Below are 24,027 nucleotides of genomic sequence, written 5' to 3' on the forward strand. Positions count from 1 at the left end.
TTATTCGCTTTATTTATGTCTTCTCCTGAAATAATGTGTAAATGATCATTATCACCTAGATAGACGAAAAACATGGAAATTTTATCTTTAGACTATGTGGTTAACAGAGAATTACTAACATCTTTGTTCTCTCTTTATATATCTTTTAAAATATTATTTAATTTTTCTTTCTTTTTTTGGGACTCAGGATTAATTTACAGAAAAATTCTATATACTTAAAATGAAAAGTCAGACCTGACTTAATTTTTCACCAATCAAATATTTATTTAATCATGTTTTATCTTTACAGAAAACAAAGAACCTCGGCACCAGCACCATTTTAGGCCCTGAAGTTATATGATCAAATCAAAATTATACTCCTTCATGTGTTGGCAAATGCGTCCCATTAGTGTTTCCCTTATGAATAGCCACTCACTGCAATAATTCTGTATATGTACGATAATTAAGCATTCAGCTCACATTAATGGTTCCTTTAGGCTACAATTTATTAACAATTTGTAGAAAGATCATTGAAATTTTTGGTCAACACACATGCACACTGTATGACCAGATTGAAGTCCCATTTTAATATTTCTATTGCCTGTTAAGCAAAACATCCTGCAACTGAGTCAATACCTCACTCAATGCATGTCACCAAGCCAATCTACAGCAAAAACGAAGCAACCACTCAGTTACCTTAGTGGATGCTAAACAAACCACCCTCTAACAGAAATAAAGCAACCTTTCAGTTAACTTAGTGGGTGCCAGGATCACTAGCCACAAAATATTGAAGAAAACGAAATTGGTTTCCAGTCTGATATCAACAAATCGTCAACCAAACAACCAACAATTATTTCTTTGTCAAATGCAGCTCTATCACCACAATACAGCAATAATTTAACTGTTCATATACACCCACCCTTTCATACCGTTATTTTACAAGATCTCCCCATATTAGCAGTGTGATCATGCATTTAAAACCAGTTACATCAATGATAGTTGGAACTTGCTCGACCGTATTTCACTGGTGGAGAACTCTAGAAGCTACAAAATTTCCTGGTAGGCTTTCTCTCTGTAGTTGACTTAGCACACTTGTAACCTAGCTCCAGACTACATCAGGACCCTCAGACACCTATGATCAGTACCTAGTCTAACCCTACAACTACCCAAAGCTTGACCAAAACTCCGCATAAGACCTATGGAGACCAATTCTGAACCTTTTTGGAACAATTAAATCAAACAAATGTACAGTGCTACCGTTACTTTTGACAATTAGTATAGCTGCTGATCCACCTTCTAGGAGCCAACTGCTGCATGTTGTAACACCTTTGCCACTCAAGATGCTGTTGGGCGATTTTGCAGTGGCGGCCGTTTGTTTTTATCTGCGATGTGTATTTGAACAACACCATATAAGCAAAAATTAATAACGACACATGAATAAACACCCTTTTCGTGACAGTAATCACCCAGTCTTTCTCGGCGTATTCCGCTAATGAATTCTTCTCCGGTTATCAGCCGAGTGGTGGCGTCGTCTTGTCGCAACGTTTCAATGAGTTTCGCATCCATGTCTCTCGCCAGAAGATGATGGGTACGAAACTCATTGAAACGTTGCGACAAGACGACGCCACCACTCGGCTGATAACCCGAGAAGAATGCGTCAATATTCACCCAATTGCTGTGCCAACAAATTACGCCAATAATATTACTGTAACGCCGAACATAATCAGTTCTTTTGATTGGCCAAAACCTCTTCATTACCCTTACTAATTTCTAATTTCATTCATCAACTCTAAATTGAGGCTATCTAATGTTGGCAATTCAGCTACATAATCTTTCTAGTGTGCCCAACAGCTGATAAAGTATATGAGAACTTAGTTGTGGAGCCGGCCGCGGTGGTCTCGCGGCTCTAGTCGCTCAGTCTGGAACCGCGCGACTGCTACGGTCGCAGGTTCGAATCCTGCCTCGGGCATGGATGTGTGTGATGTCCTTAAGCCCGGTCCACACACAACGATCTGTCTGCGCAAACATCGGCGCAGATGTCTGTACATGCAAAAGATCGCTGCAAATGTGATGTGTTCACACGACACAAACCCAAATCTACTATTCGGCCGCCATCTGTCGGTGTAGAAAAGAAATATCAGTGGCAAGCGACTACGCTCCCCATAAACGTCAAAAATTTAATTCAGTTATTTTGAAATATAAAAATGGAGGAAGTTCTGTTGTGGCCTGTGTTCGCAACTTGTGTTGCAAAAAACATTCAGACCAACCGCAGGAAACAGAGAAAGCGGTCAAAATGGTGTAGACAGTGGCTGCTAAAGCGAAAGCAGTTTTCTCACGTAAATTTACTGCGAGAGTTGCAGGGCGAACCTAACGACTGGCGATATTATTTGCGGATGGATGTCGAAACTTATAATTATCTCTTAAAGTTTGTAACCCCTCATATTATGAGAAAAAATACTTGTCTAGAGAAGGGCAATTTCTCCTCATGGACGGCTGGCGGTAACATTAAGATTCCTAGCAACAGGAAGAAGCTACAAGGATTTGGAATTTTCAACTGCAATATCGAAACAAGAGTTGAGTGAAATAATACCCGCAGTTTTTCAATTAAAGCATTGTATGCAGCTGTCTTTTTGTCTCAGTCACTATATTCTTTACTTTAATCTTCCACAAACATGGGTGGTTTCTGTATATTTCGCCGGCCGCGATGGTCTAGCGGTTCTAGGCGCACAGTCCGGAACCGCGCGACAGGGTTGCATTGTCTGCATCTATACCAACTTTCTTCTCTGCTGAGTGTCACCTCTATACTCCATCCCAGATTCCCTGGAGCAACACCCCCCATCTTTTTAATTAGATATACTTTTAATTAGATATACTAACTTTTTGGCTAAAGTACCCGATCTGATACTTCACTTTCGCCTCCGCTAGCAAGCAGTCTGACTTTTCACCTACAGCTGCTACTACTCAATGTTGTGTTTCTTACTCAAAGGTAAGTCCTAGAGGATCTTCTCCACATTACCCACTCGATTATTTGGTTATTGCATTGTTCCATGGTAGTTTCTGACAGCACTCTATCCTGGCTTATTATTTTTTCCACAACATCCCATATCATTTTTGCAGAAAACGATGCAATATTTTGAAACATTTTCCACTGTTTCCTCTCATGTTTTAATTTAATTTTGACTCGGAATTTTAATGTCAAACGAAACGAAGCTCAGTGGTTGACAATAAAGATAAAATAACTCATGTCCAAACCCAAAACAACAATGTATCCTAAACAAACTGCCTTTACCAAAAAGCAAAAGTTTAACAGGGATGTGTGGTGCTAGTGAATAGCAGACTTACCTTGTGGCTGTACATCTCTGAAGTCCAGCAGCACATGTTTGACTTGTTAAACTTACCTGATCTTACCTGCAGTGCAGTTGCCAGTATGTTGCACTCTACCATATGAACGCCGACAAAGAATTAAACTATGACAACAACTCTCAGGTAGAGCTTGTTACACTGTAAATAAAAAATAGGCAAATTTCGTACAAGCCAAATATCTTTCTGAAGCCATGTGTCATCCAAATTTATACGTGTACGTTCGTTACAGTAACTGCACGAAGTTGCAAAAGCTTTGATTAGAATTTACGAACCCCCCTTGACCATAACTTCTTACTCTTGATCCGACCATACTGAAGAAAAAGTAACTCACACACAAATTTCCACAGCTACGCTGCCACAATTCCACTACTCTTCTCAGTATACTACCTCTGGCACATGCCGCGTGGGAGTTGTTACCACCACACCAGGATAGAACAGGAATTGCTGGCACTTACTAATCCAATGTTCTCCCAAAATCAAAATTATAAATTAATCTCTCTGTCGCAACCATGTGCTTATTAGTGACCATAAAATCACAACACTGAGGCAGTACACACGGGAGTAGTCCAAGCATACAATTTACTGACATGAACTGAAGGATGGCACCGCGCCTGGCGTAAATGTAGCACATTGTCAAACATAGTCTAAGTCTCCGATCATTGTCACAAATCCAAATACACGTTGACAATACCAAACAAATTCATTTCCTAGGTGAGTTTACCCTCTGAGACGTTATTGACTTAATATGCACAAAAACAAAGCTTATTATACCATAACTGCGGAGCTGACATTAGCTGCATGTTCGACCGCTCCAACTGCCAGCTGCATTCTCTTAGCAATGGCATGTCACCTGTACTCCCGCCCATCCTAGGCGTCAGTGATGTCACACCATCCTCTTTAAGAACGGTTGATGGTTTTAATGTTATAATAGCTTACGTCGTTGCTCCATTGTAGACACTCTCAGAATGAGATCTGTCAGAATTTCATCTACCTTCTAACCGTCTCTCTATGTAACTTTATCATGTACAATTTTTCTTCTTCCCTTCCGTACTCCTTTAGACTCTTCCATTAGGTCGTACTAAGGGGCTTCCAGTTCCACAAACTGCATATAATGTTGCTTAGGACACAGTAGTATGAATCTGTCAGCTTTTGAACATTTCAGACAGCATGAGCTGAGTCTGGCCCACAGTTGCCTCTGGCTTGCATGGTTTCAGATCAATAAGCTAAATCAAAATTTTAAATGTCTCTTAATTCTCCACTTCTTCTAATACAATTTCTGTTCATCTAGATATAATTCCACCTGATTATGAGGAATGTGATAAGTGTGCACATTGGACAGGCATACCAATACCACATCTCAGACATTGCAAGTAAGTAAAGAAAGTTTATATGTGTGTTTGTGTGTGTGGGGGTGGGGGCGGGGGGGGGGGAGGATGATGAAATGACAATCTTATATGTTGTAACTGATGATACGTGCTCCTAGTTGCCATTACTGACAGATAAGGATACTGCTGTATTTTTAATGCAGCAGATAGCCACTCCAGACGCAAGAGACTAAGGATGGTTTGGCATTGAGAAACTAATGTTGATAACTGCTGACGAGTGCGAGTGTAAGTACTCTTTTTTCTACATGTCGCTTATTTGATGTATTATTTTTTCAGTACTGTTGAAAGAGGTCTTGAATGAGGAGGCCATTGCACTCAGTACACCTCATGTGCACAATGTGCCAGCAAAGACAAGCCCACAGATTGTGGACGATGATGCTTTACATAAGTTATGTGTCTCTCATTTTGTGTCTCTGTGTGTGTTTGTATTTGCACTAAATACTTAGTTGTCGTCTTTTCTTATCCGCTCTCAAAAAACCAACTCTCTGTCTGTGTGTGTGTCTGTGTGTGGTACTAACATGCTATTGCTTTCTCTTGTGTGTTCCAGAAATACGAAGTCCATTCTTTTCTGTATCGCCCAGCGCGAGCTGGTTAGGGAGCCAGATGTAGAGAGATGTATTTATTCGCATAGATGATGAGGATTTGATGGCATCTGCATTACCATTGATCGACGAGCAGTATTGTAAGCAGCATGTCTCACTATCTATGTGCATTTGTAAGTTTTTTTAAATGCACAATACTTATTCATTGTATCTGGTTTTAGAATTACTTGATAAGAAACTAATTATGTAGCCTGTTCGTTAGACGTCTTTAAATGGTACAAAATGCAATTGCTGATTACTGTTCAGTTCATGTATATTTTCCTCTCATATTTTTATTGTTTTTTTTTCACACTTGTACGCACATAATACTTATCTCCCTTCTTTCCATAGAAATGTTCGAACCCATGCAGAGACGTTCCACCCTCTCATGACAGGTCTCAGGATAGGAATACACTTCTACGTTAGGGCCGTCTACAAGAATGCCATCGATATCGTTTGGTTTAGACTGCAGTTAACTGCCAGTTCTCTCATGTTCAACAATGGAGCTCTTGCTGCTGCTTGGTTAACGGATTGTTAGATCTCAAAAGCCAGAGAGCAGGAGCTGAAGACTTCCGACTTTTGTCGGTTTCTGCCGAATGAGGACTATTAATAACTTATGAGGTGTAAATAAACTCTCTTCTTTATTATGCATCACAAAAAAATCAGTGCTGCCATAAATAATAAGATATAATTTTGTTTACTTTCAATTTGTTTTTGGAAAGTTTGTACAGTCACTAACTTATTTGCGATAATGATGCGTGTATTTTATATTGTGCAATATTTTTCATCAATATAGCTAACACAAGTACTGTTTTCCAGTAACGCTTAATTTTTATAAAACGTATGGTACTTACAGAATTTGCTAAATCTTCACAGAAAACATTGCAAAATAGTAAGTTTATGGGAGAGGGTGCAGTTCCGACAATTCTGCCAAGAGCTCAAGATCATCTCGGTACGAGTCTCGAAATCTAAACCAGTTGATATTTACTCAATCCGAACAGCGCCATTTCTTTCCAAAGTTTCATGTCACCACATAACTGGGCCAAGCGTTTTCAATTCAGAGAATACACATTTGGGAACAAAAATTGGGACATAGTTAAATTATAGTACCTATCTGCCTCCACGTCTCATACTTTGTAGTGAAATTTTAGTCCAGCACCAGGGAGCACTTCGTTTCCCAGGGGCTTGGATTCTGACCCGTCCTGATGTAAAGACTTGTGCGTAGGCTCTCGTAAGAATTAAAAAATAGCGAGAGCTGTATTACTCGTAGATGATTGGAGGAGGGAGGGAAACCACAACAAAATCTGACAGTTATTTACTACTTCTGGACACAGTATCGTTACGGTTGCGAATCTGTTGAATACCCTTTAATTTATATCTCATGGTTACATCACTGTCGTCATTTGCGCTGTTGGATTCAAGAAACGTAATTATTTCAGTATATACTTATACACCGAAAATATTTCTGTGTTACAGTTGGGGGTAAAAAATGTGGTGTGTTGTCTCCCAGGCAACACGTTATAACAGTTATTACTGGGTTCCATTGCAGTCTCGGATGAATACTGTCGTGTTTACTGCTTTCGCATTGAAATGTACCAACAGCACTGAAGTGCTTGATCGTGAAAGAAAAGCCATACTCCATCACAATGTAAAAGAGTCACTGAAAGATTTCTTCACTGATCTTTTGGCTTTATATATTAATGATAATAGTACATCAACACACAGCACTAAAGTTTCCTTGGTGAATCTTTGTCTACAAAATCGCCAGGATTTTGTTCCGCCGAATAGACTGTGCTAAACGACAATAGGTCGATCGTTGCTTTGCGTGCTAATGTTGTGAATGCGTTTCAAACGAAGATGGCGGTATTAAGTATGTGTTTTGTGTTGATAAACGAATGTTTCGTTCCTTGCAATTGTGATGTTTTGAAATAACGGGTTATTATGAACATTGAACAGATTATATTTTCAGCGAAACTTTGCCTTCTAGTGAACATTTCCGCCGATTCATAACGTGAAGGTTATTTTTGTGGTGGTGTCAGCTGCAGTGTAGCATCGGTTCTGTGTGTAAACATAGGTTATGTGTACGCTATATTGGTCGCAGTTATTACAGTAGCCGCAATACAAGTTATATAATCCGTGAAAGAAAGGAGAAAAGTTTCACTTACAGCGACTGTTACGATGTTTGTTGATCTTGTTACCGACTGCAAAGATTACAAAGTACTAATAAACTTGAGGTTATTAGTTTCTACCGGGAAATGTTTACATTTTGTGTGATTTGTTTTGTGGGTGTGACATCGAATATCATTTCATCATGTCGGTATTCAATGAGCATCAGTTTGAGAAAAGACTGCAGTTGCTGAAGGATTCGCAAGACAGCATACAAACACTGTCGGCATGGTGTCTTCAGCATAGACAGCACCACAAGAAAATAGTTGCAACATGGCTTAAAATATTGAAGAAAGGTAAGCAGTCATAAGACACCTTTGTACATACAAACAATTGATCTGTCCATTTTTATTAAATGTGGTTTTGTTGTTACTGTCATTAAGTTTTATAATCGCCATGTTCCACTTGGGTATGATTACTTCATAGCGTATCATGTTTGTGTTTTCTAAACAGTCGGATTGCTGTAACTTCAAAGTTGAAGGAAACAACTCAATTTCGTCATAATACAGGAGAGACATTGACCATGTGATGATATTTCTCATATATTTCCTGTCTCTGAGCAGGTTTATCACACAAGTTATTGAAATTTAATTACTTCCCAACTGCATGAATAAGTAAACAATATTGTGTCATCACTTTACAGAGTGCCTTCCCAAAGGTTGCTGCTCTTGCAGTGGATCAAATGTATTCACTCTTTTCATGATTTTGTGTACATACTCCGAGACTAGAAGAAGACAAAAATATTTTCAGTAGTAGGGACTACTGTACTGTCGTTTTTCCCATAACATAACTGTAGTTTACATTGATTCAGTCATGTAATATCTGGACAAAATTTATGGATTTGTCCATCCATTTCACAGAGTTGAAAGACTACTTTTAATTCCAAATTTTAATTCTTCCCCCCACCAGCACCTTGACATTTTCATCATCGTTTTTGGCATACCATTTCTATTCCCTTCCATGCCTGAGATGTATCTGTACCAGTTTTGCTTGTGACGTGAAAATCATCAAAGGCAACAACTTTATTTGTCGTATGGTATTAACCAGTGTGTTTTATGGAACATGAGAAGAGAATTATCTTTCGATTTTCCAGTAATCTCTGAAATTAGTAGGCCTATTTTAAGCATTATAGGTATCCAACAATAGGCCCCGTAGCACCTCTTTACATGTTTTGTGAGCATGTATTATATCATATATGACCGTTTGATTTGAAATACAGATTCAGTAACACATTCATAAAAGCAGTGGAAATAGTTTTTCTGGCAGTTTAGTATGTAGACCCTGTTACGCACATTTGTCACTACTGTAGTCCAGTAGTTGGATTTTAATAGATAAATATGGAAACACATTGCTCATTTTGTGTAGGCTACCCTAATTTAAGAGTTTACCTGAAGTTTATGCAGGTTGTTGTGATCTGGTTGGTCATGATGCTTTTGCAGTTCATTATTATTGCAATGTTTATTCGCTACAAGATTTTATAACTTAGTGCTGAATGTGTTTGTAGTTTCGCAAAGTGCAGCGAGAACTCAATAGGCCTGCCAACTAAATGAGACTTCCCGTAAACAGTGTCATTTCTTCTGTGTATGTGTCAGTCCAGTTTATTCTCTATCCCTACACAATGAGTTTTTCTGCTCAGTGGAGTTTGAAAACGTTTTCTTCTTTACATTAAGTTCATCAGTGTCTTCATAAATAAATCTCGGAAATTAAAACAGTTCTCGTTTATCCACAGTGAAGTCTGCATACACTAAATTTTCTTTGTGCAGAAACTTACCCTTCATTCTATCAAAATACGAACTGTCATTTCGCCACTGTTCTTCATTTTCTTCAAAATTTGAGGTAAACAAGGCAATGAAATCAGTACACAAGGCAAACACTTTCTCAAATCTTAGAACGCAGTTTTATTCACTGATTGGAGATAAGCTCTTTGGACACAACGATTCTTATCATTCAGCTCTTGTGTTACATGTGGACTCCCATCTCAGCAGAATGATCAATAATCAGGCACAATGCAAATAATTTATTGTAGCCTACTTCCTGGTTACTAGGATTATTAAAAATCCAGATAATTAAACATCTGGTAATGTAAAAGATTTGAGAAATACACGAAAAGTGTATGCATGGGCAGGAAGGGTAAGAGTCAATTCTATAATTCTTGGCGAATAATGATTATCGCACATCATGACCACAAAACTGAGTCAGTCACTCACTTTTGGTAGGCCTACATGATTGAAGTAATTTAGTTACCTAAAATAGGCCATAATATTCACAGTAATGTCCCAAATCAGTTATGAATGTTGCAGCCCCTCTCAAGTGGGTACTACGCTTCCCTGCAGTGCTGTGTCCTCTTGTTTTGTGGGTCAGAAGCTGATTGTGCAGTGTAGGACTTGTCTGTTATGTGTTATCCAGTCACTAGGCTATTGTGTGTTTAATGGCAGATGATATGAAATTTCAGTCATATAATAGTGCATGTATTCTGTCAGGTGCTAGTCTTCACAGAAGGATGAAACCGTAACTTGTATCAAAATGTCATTGTTCAACTTCCTTATTTTTTAAAATATTCATGTATGTTAAGGAATGGAGTTTGTTATATATTTCACAGTTAACTTTGCAAACACATCTTTTACATTGTATTCCCAGGAATTTGTTTTCCAAATTCTAATTTCACATGCAGCCTGTGCTCTCAGGATAGCAGCCTTTTGGTTTGAAAAGTTGGAGGACTTCAGTAAATTACTGTTCTGTATCCAGTTATTACCAACACTAGCAATCTGTCAATACTTTGTGTAGTAGTACTGTGGTAGCCATTGTTCAGTACAGTATTATATTTCACTATGGTATGTTTGAGCTATTTGTGCTGACATTATTTATGAAACATGCCATGATCCACCAAGGGTGCTACTAACTGCCTTTTCTAAGAACAGAAAGCATGCTATTTACGGATGGAGTAGGCCTACATTGATAGAGTAGGCCTAAATACTTTGTACAACACGAAGAAGCATAGGTAAGGCTCCTACAGCTTGTGAGATGGGACAAGGTCTTCTCATAATGAACCACTACTCTGTGTGCATCAATCGACGTACTGCATTGAGCTTGCTTCCTGAGAGGGGTGACTAAAGTAGGCCTAAATATTCACAATATTATTCCAAATCAGTTGTAAATGTCACTGGACCTCCGAAGTGGGAACTATGCCACCCTGCAATACTGCAGCATCAAATTTTACACATCATTATGCATGAAGCCATATGTATAGTGAATCAAATGCTAACCATGGTGCATTCAAGAGCTTGACATATTGTAAAGAAAATACGCATGTACAACCGAGGGGGAAAAAACTACTTTTCTGTACAGGATGTATCACAATTAGTAACAACCACTTGGGGTGTCAAGCTGTGAAGGCTGCCATGTTCACCCAAATGCAAGATTTGTATACAGTGTATCATAATTAGTAACAAAACCTGATGTTCGTGAAAGTATATTAGGAAAAAAGACGAGGGGACATGTAATGGTAAGTCGCTTTTGTGAAAAAGTGTTCTTGAATCAGCCTCAGCGGTGCTGCACGAATTGCCCTAGTGGATTGCTATTTATACTAGACCTTTGTAGTTCACACAGCACATTTCAAGTCACATGTATGTTCAGTGGATCACTGCCTTCACCGAACAGATTTATCTATAATAATGTTGAAACTGTACATTTAGTGAATCAAATGCTCGCCATGACACAGACAAGAGCTTACATAATTGTAAAGCAAATATGCATCTGCTACAACGGGGTGAGGGGGGGGGGGAGCAAAAATTCACAGAAACCAATATACATAGGCCTATCATATGACACCATACTTCAAGTGGGGGGGGGGGCAGAAGGGAGGATGTCCTGCATTTTTCATATGAAGTAATGTATCCCTCATTGTTCTGAATAAATATAATTTGCAGAATGCTGTACCTGTGTACCTCAGATTATTTTGTATTGGACACCAGATCACATAACTAATGAGGAGGTATTGAATAGAATTGGGGAGAAAAGGAGTTTGTGGCACAACTTGACAAGAAGAAGGGACCGGTTAGTAGGACATGTTCTGAGGCATCAAGGATCACAAATTTAGCATTAGAGGGCAGCATGGAGGGTAAAAATCGTAGAGGGAGACCAAGAGATGAATACACTTAGCAGATTCAGAAGGACTTAGATTGCAGTAAGTACTGGGAGATGAAGAAGCTTGCACAGGATAGAGTAGCATGGAGAGCTGCATCAAACCAGCCTCAGGACTGAAGACAACAACAACAACAACATTGTTCTTTCTGTGTCTATCTCTAAAATAATTTATCACTAATTTCCTCCCCTTCTTCTTTGTATGCTGTGCAGTTAATGAAAAGCACAACATGTTACAAAATTTGAAGATATGAAATGCACACACTTCTGTTGGACTTAATGTTACATTTATTGTGTTTATTTTCTTTAAGACTATAGGTGAAGGCTGTGGTTGATATGAAAGTAATACATCATGTCACCAGCGTCTCACTCTTGAAGTTGTTCAAAACTGTGCACATCTCTAGCTAGTGTGGTTTGATTTCATGAGAACAATGGATTCGTCACTGATAACTTCTGTCCTTGCGAATGAGTTAACTGTAAGCTTAACTAAAGTTACATGTGTTGGGTCGACAGAAGTGTCCGATCTCACGCGTCGGCTTTGACCCGTGACGTAAGGGTGTTGTGGTGTGTGACGTCATTACGGCGCGGAGTTTGGTTTGTGAGTGTGGCGTGTTTGTAGATGTCGTCGTGTTGTTGCTTTGTTTGTACATAGAATGGTGTTTTAGTTTTTAGCTCTTGGTGTTTTGCTAGTCAAGATTTGTTTGATGGTGTTCTTTGGTTGGTTGTTACGGCGTGATTAATAAGTTTTAGGTTTTCACTATGAATGTATTTTAGCTGTATAGGTAATTGAAGTTAATGATGCCAAATCTACATTCATGTTGGTATATTATTTGGTTTCTTTGTGAATATTGTTTTTCTGCAGTTGATAGATTTCATGAGGTTGATTTTTATTTATAGTGCTAAAGAATAGCAGCTCTTATGTTGTGTGTGGATATTGGCAATTTGTTGATGTTGGTTGTAGCCAGTTGAGTGATAGTGCAGGTTTACAGTAACCAATAAGAACCACTCAATCCAATGATTTCTTTTGACAGAGGATATGAATTGATTACATTTATTTTCAGCATGGAGAGTGCCAAAATGACTTTTACTGATGTGATTATTGTGAATTTCAAGCTTGCATACCGATTTGCGTATTTCATTGGTGACAGGGAAAATCAGGTTTAGCTGACAGATGGACCTGTAGCAAAGCCAGAGGCCGAGTTTAGGTTGGAATATGACAATTTGGTTTTGAGTTGGTGAAGCAAAATACCTGGTTGTAGTGACAGATTGATGTATAGCTTAGCGTGGTGTGTAGGTTAGGTTGGAATATGATAATATTTGTGTGTGCTGGCAAAGCCAACAAATGTCAACATGAAAATAAGATTACTGTAATGGATTGATGTATAGTGTAGTCTGAGATATACTGTACATTCATTTTGTATGTCTTGTTTCTGAAAATTCTGATGATATGGTTAAATTTTAACCATATATAATAAAATAGTAGCTAACTTTATTTACAAACAATATGAAATTATTAAATAATGATTAATCTTGTCAACTTTCCATGATTCATTGTTTGAAACCTTACCAAGAGCAGCATACAATGGAAAGCTAGTGACACCATAAGTGCACTTTGGGTCATTCCATGATTTGACTGAAATTCAGTACACTAATTCTACCATGTGTGGAACATTCGTGTACAAAGTATTAGTTTCCCCTGCCAATTAGTTCCAGAATTATGACTTGTGAAAGAAGAAATTGCAACTCGCATCTGGCAATCTATCTTCAGACCCAGCTTCAGGTCTTAATAACTTTGGAACTATTCCATATAGTCCAGTGAAATTTCTACAACCCAGTAACATCCATTTAGAGAACACACTCCATGAATCAAAACACCAACAACATATTTTTTAGGGAAAATAAAAAAATTCCAAAATGTGATTTAAAAAATGTAATACATTAAAAGGTACATATTGTTGGTGCCCCCTATGCCAAATATAATTCACTCAAAAAGGGTATAAATTTTTTGTGGTAAGTTTAATGTGGCCTAAACACACACAGAACTCATCATGCCCATATCAGTCACAAAAACTGATTTACATGCACACAAAAATACAAAAATTTGAAAAATTACCTGAAAAACATGGATTTTCAAAGTGTGGTAGCACAAAAGGGACAAGTGGTATCCAATCCAAATTGCACACACTGCATAAGTAGACCATAATGATATATATCTCAAAATTTCAGCATGTTATTGCAAGACATTTGTGTACAATGGAAATTGACATGTATTTGGTGATGTGGCCATTGTTCCACAACAAAATTTTGTAAAAACATATCGTAAACTGTTCTGCCTCTTCTTATCCTCTCCCACAACTGTTTAATCACAAAGCAACAACATATAGACAGATTAACACAACCTACCGTTAATGTTTACTGCACCTTAACTGCTAAAAACCAGTCGATTGTCCTCCGAACAGAGGTTCTCCCACACTTTAGCTACTGTACTCTGTACATTGAGTGACAAATTGTACTGTCTTCCTGACACTGTGGTAGGAACTGGAACTGTCATAAGAATATGTTCAAAAGGAATCCAACACCTGTCTGCCAAATGTGGCCAATGAAATGATCTTGCTGGTCCTGCTGGTGCCATGAAGTTCACGAATACATCACCTTCTGCTTCACAGCACTCTGCAACACACACTAAGTACCATTTGTCATCATAAACAGCAATAACATAGCAACCTGGTTGTATGTTGCTGCTTTTGCTTCTGAATCCTGAGTCAGACACACTGTGAAGACACATGTTGTGCATGAACCTATAGTTATAACCGGGCAGTCTGCTCATCTGAACATTGTCAGAGTCCGCTGGAGAGAAGTGATGATGGCTCCTTGTGCCTGCAACAGTTTTAACGTGTTCTAGTCTGCTTTTTAGCAACTCTTTTACTGATTTCACCCCATCTTTCGAAACATAGAATGATTGTATGCCAGAGATATTTTTCTGTACCCCTGTAAATAATTGAAGTGTGACCTTCTGGTGCTGCAGACTAGCCCGTGATGCCATGCGCTTAATGGTAGCACCAATACCATCACATACATTTTTACCATGACTTTTTGCGAAAAAAATTCCATTCTGCGTGAATCTGAAAATCATGGTAATGCATGCATAAATTTTTGAGATTTTTACAGTTTTTGTACTGACTAGCTGCCCCATCACTGAAGTATTTTTCAAAATGTATGTGAGGCAGCTTGTTTTTCACATATGCCATGACAGTGCAAATGTGGGCATGAACTGCAATGGCATCATGAATTAAACAGTCACTAAAAATGCACAGGTTCATTGCAGAAACATCACCTGATTCACCTCTATAGTAAATCGCAAATGGCTGGAGAGTTGCTTGACTGTTGTCCCAATGGTATCCTTGGATGACATCTTGAGCTATAAATGCATAATTTTCAGAAAAGTCTAGTATTACTATAATTTCATCTTGTTTCAAATTATCCTTACAAAACTGGAGATAAGCTGATTGTGCTGTTGCTGTGAAGCTGTGTGTGGTCAGTTTGTCCATTTTTTGACAACACATTTCAACAAAATCTTCCACTGCACTTTGCTTTGTTTCAAGACTTGTACGATCCATGTGTGTCCATTGTTTATAAGAAACAAGTTCATCGTCATCCATAAGGAGTTCACCATACAGTTTGTTATTCATGTGTTGTGCAAGATTTGCCTTACCAGGACACTTTTCACACCTGTGTATCATGCACTGGCAGGAACTGATGTCACACACTAGCAGCTTCATTGCACCTTTGTAATCCAGACCAGAATCCTTTATAGCAGCAAACATCAGCTTAGCATTTTGATGGGTCTCACATACACACACATTGTGTGTGCCGCTTGCACTTACAGGCACAATCCATTTTGGCTGAAGATTGAAAAAATATGATAAACCTACTTTGGTATTGGGATACTTTTCCTTGGTATTGGGATACTTTTCCTTGAATTCTACATGTAGTTCTGATATGTTGCATAGCAACAGTCTTTTTTGCATCTGTACACGTACATTTCCCATTTTGACCGTCACATAGTCTTTTTTTCCAGGCATTATTCGGCTGTAGTCATTATTTTCATAAAACTCTGACACTAGCACCGTTATTCTGAACTCAATTGCTTACCGTGAGCCTGCTGAAGTTGTGAAAGCACTTCTTGGGTTGCTTTTATTTTCCTAGCTTGCTTTACCATATATGTAGAAACATTGAATTCCTTTGCAGTGTAGTCAATAGACCAGCTGGAAAGTGCAAGGATAAGAATAGCTACTTTTTTCTGGCGTGTGGATATGGCACATTTTTCTTTCAAATCGTGCACAATTTTGTCCAAATCAGAGCATTTCTGGGATGATTTCTGTTCCTTTGGAGCAGATAGTTCTTCCTCTTCCACCATTATTGTGTCAGCTATTTTGTGTTTTAATTCCATTTGAGCTTCTTGTAGTTTTCTTCTACCATAGCTGGGCCTTGCAATAACAAGTTGAAATTTTGCCACATATTATATTATGGTCTACTTATGTAGTGTTTGAAATTTGGCTTGGTTATCACTTGCCCCTTTTGTGCTACCACATTTAGAAAATCCATGTTTTTCAGGTAATTTTTCAAATTTTTGTATTTTCGTGTGCATATAACTCTGTTTGTGTGACTGATATGGGCAAGATGAGTTCTGTGTGTGTTTAGGCCACATTAAGCTTACCACAACAAAAAATTTATACCATTTTTGAGTGAATTATATTTGGCATAGAGGGCACCTACAATATGTACCTTTTAACATATTACATTTTTTTAAATCATATTTTGGAATTTTTTATTTTCCCTCAGAAATATGTTGTTGGTTTTTTGATTCATAGAGTGTGTTCTCTAAGTGGATGTTACTAGGTAGTAAACATTTCGCTGGACTGTGCGGAATAGTTCCGAAGTTATTAAGACCTGAAGTTGTGTCTGAAGATAGATTGCCAGATGCGGGTTGCAATTTCTGGGTCACACCACCTTCTTTCACAAGCCATAATTCTGGAACTAATTGGCAGGGGAACTTAAAATTTTGTACATGTTATTGAACGCAGTTTTCCAAAATTCCGTCACCAGGGAAGACGAATGGAATATTCCAGAACTTGAAACACGTACAGCTGCTAGCATGAGTTTCTTAGAAGTAGATACCTTAGGGATTGCGAAGCAACTCAAATCGCTTGATACGGGCAAGTCTTCAGGTCCAGATTGTATACCGATTAGGTTCCTTTCAGATTACGCTGATACAATAGCTCCATACTTAGCAATCATACACAACTGCTCGCTCACCGATAGATCTATACCTACAGATTGGAAAATTGCGTAGGTCGCACCAGTATTTAAGAAGGGTATTAGGAGTAATCCATCGAACTACAGACCTATATCATTGACGTCGGTTTGCAGTAGGGTTTTGGAGCATATACTGTATTCAAACATTATGAATCACCTCGAAGGGAACGATCTATTGATACGTAATCAGCATGGTTTCAGAAAACTTCGTTCTTGTGCAACACAGCTAGCTCTTTATTCGCACGAAGTAATGGCCGCTATCGCCGGGGGATCTAAAGTTGATTCCGTATTTCTAGATTTCCGGAAAGCTTTTGACACCGTTCCTCACAAGCGACTTCTAATCAAGCTGCGGGCCTGTGGGGTATCGTCTCAGTTGTGCGACTGGATTCGTGATTTCCTGTCAGGAAGGTCGCAGTTCGTAGTAATAGACGGCAAATCATCGAGTAAAACTGAAGTGATATCAGGTGTTCCCCAGGGAAGCGTCCTGGGACCTCTGCTGTTCCTGATCTATATAAATGACCTGGGTGACAATCTGAGCAGTTCTGTTAGGTTGTTCGCAGATGATGCTGTAATTTACCGTCTAGTAAGGTCATCTGAAGACCAGTATCAGTTGCAAAGCGATTTAGAAAAGATTGCTGTATGGTGTGGCAGGTGGCGGTTGACTCTAAATAACGAAAAGTGTGAGGTGATCCACATGAGTTCCAAAAGAAATCCGTTGGAATTCGATTACTCGATAAATAGTACAATTCTCAAGGCTGTCAATTCAACTAAGTACCTGGGTGTTAAAATTACGAACAACTTCAGTTGGAAAGACCACATAGATAATATTGTGGGCAAGGCGAGCCAAAGGTTGCGTTTCATTGGCAGGACACTTAGAAGATGCAACAAGTCAACTAAAGAGACAGCTTACACTACACTCGTTCGTCCTCTGTTAGAATATTGCTGCGCGGTGTGGGATCCTTACCAGGTGGAACTGACGGAGGACATCGAAAGGGTGCAAAAAAGGGCAGCTCGTTTTGTATTATCACGTAATAGGGGAGAGAGTGTGGCAGATATGATACGCGAGTTAGGATGGAAGTCATTAAAGCAAAGAGGTTTTTTGTCGTGGCGAGATCTATTTACGAAATTTCAGTCGCCAACTTTCTCTTCTGAATGCGAAAATATTTTGTTGAGCCCAACCTACATAGGTAGGAATGATCATCAAAATAAAATAAGAGAAATCAGAGCTCGAACAGAAAGGTTTAGGTGTTCGTTTTTCCTGCGCGCTGTTCGGGAGTGGAATGGTAGAGAGATAGTATGATTGTGGTTCGATGAACCTTCTGCCAAGCACTTAAATGTGAATTGCAGAGTAGTCATGTAGATGTAGATGTAGAATGTTCCAGACTTGGTAGCATTGGTGTGCTAAATTTCAGCCAAATCTGAGACTATCAGCTGGAACATTTTCTCAAATTGGTTGAATTGACATGGAATGAGCCACATGGTGTGTTTTCTATTGTCTTTCACATCAGTAAACAACAACAGTGGCAGCAGCAGCAACAGCAACAACAACAACAACAACAATACACATACTTACCATACATCTTCACTGCATACACTTTTACTTGTGAATTGTACCCAATGTAACATACAGTGTCACTACTTAGCACAGTTACGCCAGAGGTTAGGTCAGCATAACAGCCACTTGGAAACAGTATTCTTTGCTGCAGTACTACTAGCAATGGGGGGTGGGGGGACAGAAGTAATTGAATTGTGTTATGCATTACTTGCCTTATTCATGCTGGATCTTGAAATCTATTCAGCACTCCAGTAGTACATTGTTTGAAGGGTTTATAAAATATTACTTCATTTCACAAAAGAATACCAACATAAGTTCATCTGAGAGGATGACTTCCTGTCATTAGCATTTCTAAAAAACCTTGGAGACTTCCATTTTTTACAAGAGCATTCTCATGCATAGATGTAGCTGGTAGATTTCATCCACTAAATACTGGTATGGCCCCATTTCCACAGTTGGGGGGAGGGAGCAAGGAGAGGGGATGCGACTTATAGTTACATAATTACCAAGGTTTGTGGGTAGTATCTCTTATCCCTTTTGCCAGAGTGATCTTGAGACACCAGCATACTTGCATGCTTTATTGTTCCCACAGTGGTTAGCATCCAAAGAAGACAAACCTCTTTGTGAAGAAAAAAGCAGCCTTCAACAGCTTTAAAACAGATCCTGATGTGGTCATACCTAATGCAGAAAAACTACGCACCATTGATATGATGGACCACAGTGATTACCTGACGGAAGGTGTTGACCAGGTGTCTGATTCGTTCACCTAAAAACCCTGCAATAGTGATTGTCTCCCAGAATTCAATTAAATGAAATCCCAAATCAAACATGTAAGCCCATACTACTACTATGTCTGTGACAATGTCATCTCATTCTTTACCCCAAATAACCTTCATCCTGTTCCACACCCTCATTCTACGCACATCTGTAAATCCATGTACAGTACCTAACCATCCTGCTGGATATGCCATGGGAACTGGTTGCTATGATCACTCAGAAACAAACTTCACTCTTCGTGACCAGCACCTCCAACCCATTGCCTGCAGCCTACCTTCCCATATCTAGAACATGAACCATTTCCTGCATTGCCCCTGAACCATTTCCACCCCTTTACCACCTGGTTCATACTCACAACTGTCGATACCACCTTCCTATACATAGACATCCCCATTCCTATAAGCAATAGCCTTGTTGCCATTGAACATTACTTTTCTCAATGACCTGTTGTCTTCAAACCAAGTGCCTCATTTCTGACCAGCCAATGTATAATTCTCCTTTAAGGGGGAAATATAGAAACAAATTCACTGCATGGCATTATGCACCCATATTTCCCTCATATGCCATGCTAATGGCCCATCAAGAGGAAATCATATCACAGTCCTTCGGCAAAACAAGAACCTTAACATTGTAGCGTTGTCTATCATAAGGCTGGAGACAGTAGTTGTGAAGGTAATTGCTGTTGTTGTTGTTGTTGTTGTTGTGGTCTTCAGTCCTGAGACTGGTTTGATGCAGCTCTCCATGCTACTCTATCCTGTGCAAGCTTCTTCATCTCCCAGTACCTACTGCAACCTACATCCTTCTGAATCTGCTTAGTGTATGCATCTCTTGGTCTCCCCCTACGATTTTTACCCTCCACGGTGCCCTCCAATACTAAATTGGTGATCCCTTGATGCCTCAGAACATGTCCTACTAACCGATCCCTTCTTCTGGTCAAGTTGTGCCACAAACTCCTCTTCTCCCCAATCCTATTCAGTACCTCCTCATTAGTTATGTGATCTACCCATCTAATCTTCAGCATTCTTCTGTAGCACCACATTTCGAAAGCTTCTATTCTCTTCTTGTCCAAACTATGTATCGTCCATGTTTCACTTCCATACATGGCTACACTCCATACAAATACTTTCAGAAAAGACTTCCTGACACTTAAATCTATACTCGATGTTAACAAATTTCTCTTCTTCCGAAACGCTTTCCTTGCCATTGCCAGTCTACATTTTATATCCTCTCTACTTCGACCATCATCAGTTATTTTGCTCCCCAAATAGCAAAACTCCTTTACTACTTTAAGTGTCTCATTTCCTAATCTAATACCCTCAACATCACCCGACTTAATTCGACTACATTCCATTATCCTCGTTTTGCTTTTGTTGATGTTCATCTTATATCCTCCCTTCAAGACACCATCCATTCCGTTCAACTGCTCTTCCAAGTCCTTCGCTGTCTCTGACAGAATTACAATGTCATCGGCGAACCTCAAAGTTTTTACTACTTCTCCATGGATTTTAATACCTACTCCGAATTTTTCTTTTGTTTACTTTACTGCTTGCTCAATATACAGATTGAATAACATCGGGGAGAGGCTACAACCCTGTCTTACTCCCTTCCCAACCACTGCTTCCCTTTCATGTCCCTCGACTCTTATAACTGCCATCTGGTTTCTGTACAAATTGTAAATAGCATTTCGCTCCCTGTATTTTACCCCTGCCACCTTTAGAATTTGAAAGAGAGTATTCCAGTCAACATTGTCAAAAGCTTTCTCTAAGTCTACAAATGCTATAAACGTAGGTTTGCCTTTCCTGAATCTTTCTTCTAAGATAAGTCGTAAGGTCGTATTGCCTCACGTGTTCCAGTATTTCTACGGAATCCAAACTGATCTTCCCCGAGGTCGGCTTCTACTAGTTTTTCCATTTGTCTGTAAAGAATTCGTGTTAGTATTTTGCAGCTGTGGCTTATTAAACTGATTGTTCGGTAATTCTCACATCTGTCAACACCTGCTTTCTTTGGGATTGGAATTATTATATTCTTCTTGAAGTCTGAGGGTATTTCACCTGTTTCATACATCTTGCTCACCAGATGGTAGAGTTTTGTCAGGACTGGCTCTCCCAAGGCCGTCAGTAGTTCCAATGGAATGTTGTCTACTCCAGGGGCCTTGTTTCGACTCAGGTCTTTCAGTGCTCTGTCAAACTCTTCACACAGTATCATATCTCCCACTTCATCTTCATCCTCTTCCATTTCCATTATATTGTCCTCAAGTACATCGCCCTTGTATAGATCCTCTATATACTCCTTCCACCTTTCTGCTTTCCCTTCTTTGCTTAGAACTGGGTTTCCATCTGAGCTCTTGATGTTCATACAAGTGGTTCTCTTATCTCCAAAGGTCTCTTTAATTTTCCTGTAGGCAGTATCTATCTTACCCCTAGTGAGATAAGCCTCTACATCCTTACATTTGTCCTCTAGCCATCCCTGCTTAGCCATTTTGCACTTCCTGTCGATCTCATTTTTGAGTCGTTTGTATTCCTTTTTGCCTGCTTCATTTACTGCATTTTTATATTTTCTCCTTTCATCAATTAAATTCAATATTTCTTCTGTTACCCAAGGATTTCTACTAGCCCTCGTCTTTTTACCTACTTGATCCTCTGCTGCCTTCACTACTTCATCCCTCAAAGCTACCCATTCTTCTTCTACTGTATTTCTTTCCCCCATTCCTGTCAATTGTTCCCTTATGCTCTCCCTGAAACTCTGTACAACCTCTGGTTCTTTCAGTTTATCCAGGTCCCATCTCCTTAAATTCCCACCTTTTTGCAGCTTCTTCAGTTTTAATCTACAGGTCATAACCAATAGATTGTGGTCAGAGTCCACATCTGCCCCTGGAAATGTCTTACAATTTAAAACCTGGTTCCTAAATCTCTGTCTTACCATTATATAATCTATCTGATACCTTTTAGTATCTCCAGGCTTCTTCCATGTATACAACCTTCTATCATGATTCTTAAACCAAGTGTTAGCTATGATTAAGTTGTGCTCTGTGCAAAATTCTACCAGGCGGCTTCCTCTTTCATTTCTTAGCCCCAATCCATATTCACCTACTATGTTTCCTTCTCTCCCTTTTCCTACACTCGAATTCCAGTCACCCATGACTATTAAATTTTCGTCTCCCTTCACTGTCTGAATAATTTCTTTTATTTCATCATACATTTCTTCAATTTCTTCGTCATCTGCAGAGCTAGTTGGCATATAAACTTGTACTACTGTAGTAGGTGTGGGCTTCGTATCTATCTTGGCCACAATAATCCGTTCACTAAGCTGTTTGTAGTAGCTTACCCGCGTTCCTATTTTCCTATTCATTATTAAACCTACTCCTGCATTACCCCTATTTGACTTTGTGTTTATAACCCTGTAGTCACCTGACCAGAAGTCTTGTTCCTCCTGCCAGCGAACTTCACTAATTCCCACTATATCTAACTTTAACCTATCCATTTCCCTTTTTAAATTTTCTAACCTACCTGCCCTATTAAGGGACCTGACATTCCACGCTCCGATCCGTAGAACGCCAGTTTTCTTTCTCCTGATAATGACATCCTCTTGAGTAGTCCCCGCCCGGAGATCCGAATGGGGGACTATTTTACCTCCGGAATATTTTACCCAAGAGGACGCCATCATCATTTAATCATACAGTAAAGCTGCATGCCCTCGGGAAAAATTACGGCCGTAGTTTCCCCTTGCTTTCAGCCGTTCGCAGTACCAGCACAGCAAGGCCGTTTTGGTTATTGTTACAAGGCCAGATCAGTCAATCATCCAGACTGTTGCCCTTGCAACTACTGAAAAGGCTGCTGCCCCTCTTCAGGAACCACACATTTGTCTGGCCTCTCAACAGATACCCCTCCGTTGTGGTTGTACCTACGGTACGGCTATCTGTATCGCTGAGGCACGCAAGCCTCCCCACCAACGGCAAGGTCCATGGTTCATGGGGGTGGGAGGTAATTGCTATATGTGACTTTGTAGGCTTTCCTTACACAAAAAGTCTTGAAAGTCTCCTTGGGTTTGCTGCTGGGTCCTAAAATCACCTTGCTTCAGTACTTCGGCAATCAAACTGTCTGCTGTTCTCAGGAGAATATTGCTGCTGCTGAGTCCTACTAAATATTTATTGTGTAATTACTTTAGCATACAATCATGTACATTGATGATTTGATGCTCAGTGATTAAAGTGGGATTGCCACAACTGTTTTCCGCATTTACTGCAATAACTCATATAATGCAAGTTTTTAAGGTCCTCAGTGTTACTGCAGTCTTTTGCAATTGTAAACTGGCAAAGCTGCCAACCATCAGGGCTGTTATTTTGCTTTATGGAATGTGGCCACCCGAGATCTCAAATCCTTTTTCTAGTTCAGGTTTATCAGTGACATCTTCATCGTCTAGACCATGCATGGAGAGCCTTTGTTGAACCGCGGATCTGATTCACATACTTATTGAATCTGGCATGCTGCCTCATAATGAGATGTGACAGCAGCACTTGTAGATCCCCAGCGGGTCCGTGGGTAAGAATATGCCCGAGGTATTCCTGCCTGTCGTAAGAGACGACTAGAAGGAGTCTCACATGTTTTGGCCTCTATGTGATGGTCCCCTGTAGGGTTTGACCTCCATTCTTCAAAATTTTTCCGAAGAGTGAGTCAATTGGGGAAGGGTGCCTTACGTGGTGCATTGTGTCCATCGTGCATTGCAATCTTCCGTGCAATTTCTCATCATTGCATTGCTGTCCTGCTCA

General features: G+C 39.5%; 1 protein-coding gene across 3 annotated transcripts in view; it reads left to right on the plus strand.

Moving 5' to 3' along the window:
* The first annotated feature begins 7,163 nt into the window (after positions 1-7,163).
* Positions 7,164-24,027, plus strand: part of LOC126262770 (uncharacterized) — a 152,980-nt gene continuing 136,116 nt past the window's right edge. For all 3 annotated transcript variants that reach the window (XM_049959583.1, XM_049959584.1, XM_049959585.1), the window contains exon 1: positions 7,164-7,770. In XM_049959583.1, coding sequence (XP_049815540.1) covers positions 7,620-7,770 — 151 coding nt within the window. In that variant the 5' untranslated portion in view covers positions 7,164-7,619. The remainder of the gene's footprint in view (positions 7,771-24,027) is intronic.

This window comes from Schistocerca nitens, chromosome 6 (assembly GCF_023898315.1).
Source record: "Schistocerca nitens isolate TAMUIC-IGC-003100 chromosome 6, iqSchNite1.1, whole genome shotgun sequence".
In the NCBI taxonomy this organism is placed as follows: domain Eukaryota; kingdom Metazoa; phylum Arthropoda; class Insecta; order Orthoptera; family Acrididae; genus Schistocerca; species Schistocerca nitens.